This window comes from Petromyzon marinus, chromosome 7 (genome assembly GCF_048934315.1).
Source record: "Petromyzon marinus isolate PM22_M1 ecotype Great Lakes invasive population chromosome 7, UKy_Petmar_22M1.pri1.0, whole genome shotgun sequence".
In the NCBI taxonomy this organism is placed as follows: domain Eukaryota; kingdom Metazoa; phylum Chordata; class Hyperoartia; order Petromyzontiformes; family Petromyzontidae; genus Petromyzon; species Petromyzon marinus.
Window position 1 is genome coordinate 16,423,480 of NC_133673.1, and position 7,379 is coordinate 16,430,858.

Sequence of the window (7,379 nt, forward strand, 5' to 3'; positions counted from 1 at the left end):
AGACAGCTCTCGGGCGCCACTCCTCTCGGGCGTATTTCAGGTTAATTGGACTCGTCTTGCTCGCTGACCAGACGTCTTGCAACACGTGGGGGTAGCCACACTTTACCCCACCACACTGCCGATCGACTGAGTGGTTGTCGGTTACCCGTGAACGCTGCTGGGTTCACAGAGGCTGGTGGGAGGTGGTAATGAACTTGCCCCATTGTTGCACCTGCCGCTCATGCCATTGAATGAGAAGGTTTGGCTGCGTGGTCGGAATGGTCGTGGTGGTGGTGGTGTTGATGCGTTCACAAGTGAATTCAACCGAAGTGATTTGCATTGTCAAACGCTTATGAAGATCCTGTTATAAATAACAGCCTGGATATGAATTATCATATCGACGCTGTCATTTCGATTTGTGTCCTGACAGTTTAATCATTGATCGCTGATGATGATATATCATAATCAGCGATCATATTTTTTGCCTCATTGTTCATCCACTGGTGGATTAAGGCATCCCCATATTCATTGTCGGTCTTAAGGGTGTGTTTGACCATACTTCACCGTAATGGTCAGTCCGGTTTGTTGAAGGTGTTAGGGGCTGGGGAGGAGGGTGGGGGCGGGGGGTGGGGTACGGGGGGGGGGCAGAGGCGCCCAGCCCCAGTCCAGACATCACTCGATTAGAATATTGGGCATGACTGGGATTCAATCTCGGGTTTATTGGGTTCATAGTGCAGTGGTGCCGACAAGGACCCCAAGCCCCCCGTCGCCTGTAGGATGAGTACGCGTGCGTGACAATGACGCGCGGTGCCGCCCTTTGTCCACGGCTGGATCGGATGTTTAAGACGCGCTAAACGTGCAGTGTCCTCAACGCGTGACATCTTCAAATTGTTTCTTTGACTTCACGATGCCAATGTTTGTGTTTTCATTCCATGACCTCTCATGGGGCGGCACCGTGCATCCGGGTGGCTGCGAAGATGCAGCAGCAGCAGCAGCCACAACAGCAGCGTCACCACAAGCAGGGGAAGCAGCAACAGAAACAGCAAGAGAAGCACGACCAGAAGCATGGGCGTCTGCACGAGCAGCAGCAGCTACAGGAGAAGCAGCGAAAGCAGCAGAACCAGCAGCAGCAGCTACAGGAGAAGCAGCAGAAACAGAAGCATGAGCATCTGCACAATCCGGAATTGCAGAAGCATGAACAGCAGCATCTTGAGCAGCAGCAGCTAAAGCATAAACAGCAGCAGCAGAAGCATGAACAGCAGCAGCAGCATGAGCAGCAGCAGCAGAAGCATGAGGAGCTGAAGCATGAGCAGCTAAAACATGAGCAGCAGAAACTAAAGAAGCAGCAGAAGCATGAGCAGCTGAAGCAGCAGCAGCTGAAGCAGCTGAAGCATGAGCAGCAGCAGCAGAAGCATGAGGAGCTGAAGCATGAGGAGCTGAAGCATGAGGAGCAGAAGCCTGAGGAGCAGCTGAAGCAGCAGCAGCATGAGCAGCAGCAGCAGAAGCATGAGGAGCTGACGCATGAGGAGCTGAAGCTTGAGCAGCAGAAGCATGAGGAGCAGAAGTTGAAGCTTGAGCAGCAGAAGCATGAGGAGCAGCAAAAGCATGAGGAGCAGAAGCATGAGGAGCTGAAGCATGAGAAGCTGAAGCTTGAGCAGCAGAAGCCTGAGGAGCAGCTGAAGCAGGACCGTGGCAACCGCCCTCCAGAGCCAAGCGCTGGCTACAGGTGACTCGCTCAGTTCGGCGCAATCGCTCTCCGCCGTCCACTAGGAACGCGTCTCGAGGTGGAGGCACACGGCCGGTCAGGGCGTGCGCCTGCCACGCACACACGCGCCCACACGTGCAGGCAAAGACAAAGATCCCCCGTACATGAGAATAGGTTTTTCCCCTTTCTCTGCCAACAAAACAGGTTGTGTTAAGATGTTAATACACCAAAATGAAACATTTTACAATGAATCATGTCTGCATTAACCACAATACTTGTGGTCAGAATGAAAACAAAAAAAACACTGATAATATGATGCATTGTCTTCGACGCTGGTTGGTTCACACCAGAGACAGCTTTCTTTGGAGCCGAGTCTCAAATGGTGTTAGACGAGAGGACAGCCTACGGACTATTGGCGCCAGTGCTGTTAGCGAGCAGCACCGATGAAGGCCGGCACGGCACACGAAGGGGTGGCATCGCCAACATCATGCCCAGCTGCCTTTGCCTTCCGAGTGCTGATCTGATTACACACTCCACTCAATCATACAGCCGTCTAGCCCTCTCTCACTCTCTCCGTTTCTCATACATGCACACATACCTCCCCTCCCCCTAACACAAAGTTCCCCCGTATAGCCTTAACAGACTGTTGGGGCAAGTGTTGTTAGCGCGCATCTATTAAGACCGGTACGGCACACGAGGGGGTGGGTGGCCAACACCATGCCGAAACCGCCGTTGTCTCCCCAGTGGGGATGTTTACGCACCTAGAAGAGGCCCAGGACCGGTTCAGATAATCGTCACTGATGTTGGCCGTGAGCGGGAATCGAACTCGTGTCGCCAGATTCGTAGCGCAGCGTAGCGCTAACCGCTACACTACCGCTCCCCATAAGCGAAGTGCACGCACACACACACTGGTGGTGGAGGGGGGGGGGTGTGGCACGGTGCGCACTGAGCCTAGACGGAGCTGTCCAAATATTTCAGCACCGCGTAGTGCAGATCGCGACCCTTATTTTCTTTAAGCAGGTGGCCAGGTGATTGACAAAAACAAAACTCAGCTGATTTCCGGCTCATGGTATTTAAAAACGGTCAGTTTCACTGCGCACTGTACATCTACTAGGGTTGGAAAAATAAGTTCCACTTTCTGGGAAGTCGTCAACGGTTGTCCCATAAACTCGCCGCCATAGAAATGTGGAATTTACACCACCGCCTGAGGGCCACTGATTGAGATGGGGACTGCTCAGTGTTCATCAGAGCAGCGAGTCGTTTGGCTTTTTTCTGAGCAATTTTGGGAATTTTGATTGTTACTGCCATCACACAACGCTCTCTCGTCTTGCCGGAGCGTCTTGCATGTTTCTCGAGGAGTGTCTGCAGGCAAGAGCTGTACGGACGAGCGGTGCGAGGGGCCGTGAGGCTGCCTGCACGCCCGAGCCGCGCACGGACGTCGTCTGTACATTCGGGCGAAACTCTGTGCCAGTTGCAAATCGTGATGTTTCCATTATTTATTTATATTATTAATACCCCTCATTACAGCAGATGGTTGCACTTTGTTCATTTCCTGCAGTAATTAGGTGGCTCCCAGAATCAAATCATCAATTGCTTGCAATGCCGAGCTCTCCTGGCGAGCAGATCCCACCTGCGGACTTCCCCGCCACCTGTTCACCCACAACTCGTGGTAACATTTCTACAAAACAGGAGCTGGGTGGCTCCGGAGATCGAGCACCAAGCCGCCACGAACGGAGAACCTGGGTTCACATTCAAACCTCAACTGGCCTGCGGTTAAATGGGTTCAAATTCAAACCGCAACTGGCCTGCGGTTAAATGGGTTCAAATTCGAACCTCAACTGGCCTGCGGTTAAATGGGTTAAAATTCAAACCTCAACTGGCCTGCGGTTAAATGGGTTCAAATTCAAACCTCAACTGGCCTGCGGTTAAATGGGTTCAAATTCAAACCTCAACTGGCCTGCGGTTAAATGGGTTCAAATTCGAACTTCAACTGGCCTGCGGTTAAATGGGTTCAAATTCAAACCTCAACTGGCCTGCGGTTAAATGGGTTCAAATTCAAACCTCAACTGGCCTGCGGTTAAATGGGTTCAAATTCAAACCTCAACTGGCCTGCGGTTAAATGGGTTCAAATTCAAACCTCAACTGGCCTGCGGTTAAATGGGTTAAAATTCAAACCTCAACTGGCCTGCGGTTAAATGGGTTCAAATTCGAACCTCAACTGGCCTGCGGTTAAATGGGTTCAAATTCGAATTTCAACTGGCCTGTGATTAAATGGGTTCAAATTCGAACTTCAACTGGCCTGCGGTTAAATGGGTTCGTGAGCTGGTGGGTGTAGATTTTTTGAGAGTCTTCCGCTCGCTAACGTGGGGGGGGGGGGGGGGGGGGTTCCCCCGGCACTCCAGTTTCCTCTCGTACAAAGGGGCGCACCATCAAACAGGAGTTGTTGTCCTTCCCCAGCACTTCCAAATAGCACGTTTGGCTACGTACGGTGCGAAATAAGTTCAACATGCATACATACAAACAAAATGTGCCAAACACACTAATGTAGCAGAGCTCTCCCGAATCAGAGAATGGAGACGCAGTGAGGCGCTCCCGGATAAACTAACCATAGGGAGGTGACGGCCTCAGGCTGGCCACCATTAACACCATCGCATTCAATTTGGTTTCCGAATTTAATTTGGAAAAATGTCAGCTCCCGAGAACGAATGCATTCGGTTTTACTGTAACGCAATGAGCGGCAGGGTGCGTGTGAATGTGAAGTGCCTCTAGCGTGGACGTTCGTCCATAACGCTGTGGCCTTTAATAAAAATATACAATCGGCGACGTTTCGGACACTGGCCCTTATTCATAGCAACCCTACGCCACAGTCCGTTCCCGACGACTGCTGTGCTTCTGCTTCCTGGCATTATCCCCACTCCTGTCCTCAGCCACCATCCCCACGTCCACTCGACTATCCTTCACATACCGGTTCACCTCTTCACATCACCTCTTCTTAGCCCTGCGTCTGGCGCTCCCACGTCCACCCCCTTCTTTATCCCGTGCGGATTTCCTCTCTTCTCCTTTGTGACGCATCACCCTTGCCACATGAGTCGACTTTCATTCAGTTCGCCTGAGATGGGCACCAGCGCTCCGACTGTCTTCCTCGTTTCTTCAGTTCTCATCCGATGCAGTCTTGCGCATCCCAGAGATCCGTCTGATCATCATCATCATCATCTTCATTTTCTACGGTGCACAACCTCTGCTCCTACGTGGGATTTAAGAGTCCGTCGTTCAGACCCGCATGTCGATACCACTCTGCGACAGTTCCGTATAGATTCGTCTTCTCCCGACAGCGCGGTTAGTGGAAGAGAAGTGGCAATAAAATACAAAGGGATCGGCGTGCGGCGCGTGGCAAGGAAGCTGAGCGTCCCGCTGATGTGCGACCCCCCCCCTCCCCTACCCTCCCTTAGGATGGTGGAGGCGTCACGCAGAGCGCGGTGGGGGGCAACTGGCATGGGAGCTGCAACCTACCCGCTGTGACCACCTCCTCCTGCCACCTCCTCCTCCCACCTCCTCCTTCCACCTCCTCCTCCCACCTCTTCCCACCTTCTCCAACCTCAACCTCCCACTACCTTCTCCCACCTCTTCCCATCTCCACCTCCTACCACCTCCTCCCACCTCCTCCTACCACCTCTCGACCACCAAGGAAATTCAAATGCAGGGCAGTGGCGCGGAGGAGCCGCCTCAATTGGCGCTCATCCGCGGCAGGGGCGTGAGGTGGCGCGGGGAACGAGCGGCGTCCCGAAGAGGGAACGAGGAGGGGAGAAGTCGCCCACCGCTCGTGATGCCGCTGAGGGCGAGCATCTGTTGGTGAACGCGCTTGTGTACGCACACGTGTGCGTGTGTGTACGTACACGTGTGTGTGCTTGTGTACGCACACGTGTGTGTGTGTGTGTGCGTATACGCACACATTTTTGGGTGTGTTCAGTCTAAATAGACAAAGATCCCCCTTATAGCCGCAATAGACTGTGTGGGGCAAGTGCTGTTAGCGAGTAACACCAATGAGGCCGGAAAAACACACGAAGGGATGGGTGGCTAGTATCATGCCCGGCCGCCTTTGTCTTCTGAGTGGCGATGTTTACAAACCCCACGAGGCACTCATTTGAGGCCGAGTCTACCTATGGGAGGCCAAGGACAGGTTCAGATAATCGTCACCGGTGTTGGTGGCCGTGAGCGGGAATGGAAACTCGAATCACCGAGTTTATAGCGCAGAGCGCTAACCACTGCACCACCGCTCCCCCACCACCGGGGAGCGGTGGTGTCGCGGTTAATGGGAGTGTTTGTCTTTGTCAGTCTGAAAAAAATAAATTCCTCGTGTGTTTACTGCGAATGCCATGGGCACGGTTGTGTCAAACCCGATAGACTGGGCTTCCGCTCTCTGCAGGGAAATTGCTGTAGCAGAGTGCGGTGTTGTGTTGTGGTGTTCAACAAGAGTGATTGATTTGTTTTTTTATTTTAACGTCACTTGATTTCCGCGCACGAGGAGTCGCCGTTGTGATTCGCTTCGTAGCGCGCGCCCTTCCCGAACAACCGCCCTCGTTTTTCGCGAGAACAGCAACAACAAAAAACAACCCCGCGCCAGTGGCGGAATTCACGGTCGCCACGCCTGAAGCAAAACTTCGTGCCAAACGAGCGAGGGACCGCCGCTTTGCGTCTCTTTCTGCTCTCCGGTGTCGTCGCGGGCGTGGGCCCGCACCTTGCGCTGCGTCGTCACGCAGCGGTGGGGTGATGATGGGGAACGCCGCGATAAATCAAGGCGCGCGTCACCTTCGCGATGGGAAAAGAAAGTGCCCCCCCACGCTGTGATGGTGTCGTGGTGCGAGATGGGATTGGGTTGAGGCCAAAAGCCATTGCCTCCACACCCCCGACTCCCCGCACTCCCTGTGACCCCCCCCCCGCCGCCCCCTACTCAACCTCCTCAGTGTGGGCGCCATACGACCGCATCATATTTTACACGCACAACCTGTACCTCATTACCGCCGCTCGATTTCTCTCTCTCTGGACCTTCCGCGCTCCTAGCGGGAGGCAGGAGGGGGGGGGGAGCACTGTTTCTTGCCAGGGCCCTAATCTGGAACCCTGAGGCTCCGTCCCATCCATTCCCATCCAGCGCAGCTGAGTCCAGCGGCCTCGTCCTCAATGCCACGCTGGTGGCGCCCTCCATCTCCCACCGATGACTTTCCATTCGCGGCCACCGTGCCCGTGTGGATGGGTTCGCGTCTTGAACAAATTCTAACAACCAGACTGTTGGGTAGTTTGAATGATCGCTGAGCTGGCCTTGATGCTCAATGCCTCGTCATCATCATCATCGACGATGATCAGACTACCAATTGTATGAAGGCCTCCCAATGCCGTGAGGGTTGTTTGACCTACTGTTCAGGGCGCTGTCAGTGAAGAAGTATGGACTCAGGATGGATTCATAAATCACTCGCCAATGAAGTTAGCCGTCACCGGGAATCCAACTCAGGTGGCCGGGCTCATAGTGCAATGTACGAGCCATGGCGCCTCCACTCTACCTTCCGTCCTACCCCCAGAAGTTGAGACGCGAGGGTCTGGGCTCGCGTGCACCACACGCAGACTGAGCTTGAAACTCCAATCTCGCCCTGCTGCATGGTGGCCGGTATGTGGCAGCACAGCAAACAGGTTCGTGAACTCAGCT

At 53.8% G+C, this 7,379-nt stretch overlaps 1 protein-coding gene across 4 annotated transcripts in view; it reads left to right on the forward strand.

Moving 5' to 3' along the window:
- Window positions 1-6,053, forward strand: part of LOC116940112 (uncharacterized) — a 32,239-nt gene extending 26,186 nt beyond the window's left edge. For 3 of the 4 annotated variants that reach the window (XM_076065465.1, XM_076065464.1, XM_076065467.1), the window contains 2 exons: window positions 957-1,705; window positions 5,134-6,053. In XM_076065465.1, the coding sequence (XP_075921580.1) occupies window positions 957-1,705; window positions 5,134-5,203 (819 nt within the window). In that variant the 3' untranslated portion in view covers window positions 5,204-6,053. The remainder of the gene's footprint in view (window positions 1-956; window positions 1,706-5,133) is intronic. The other variant, XM_076065466.1, reaches the window with a different exon arrangement.
- Window positions 6,054-7,379: the final 1,326 nt, after the last annotated feature.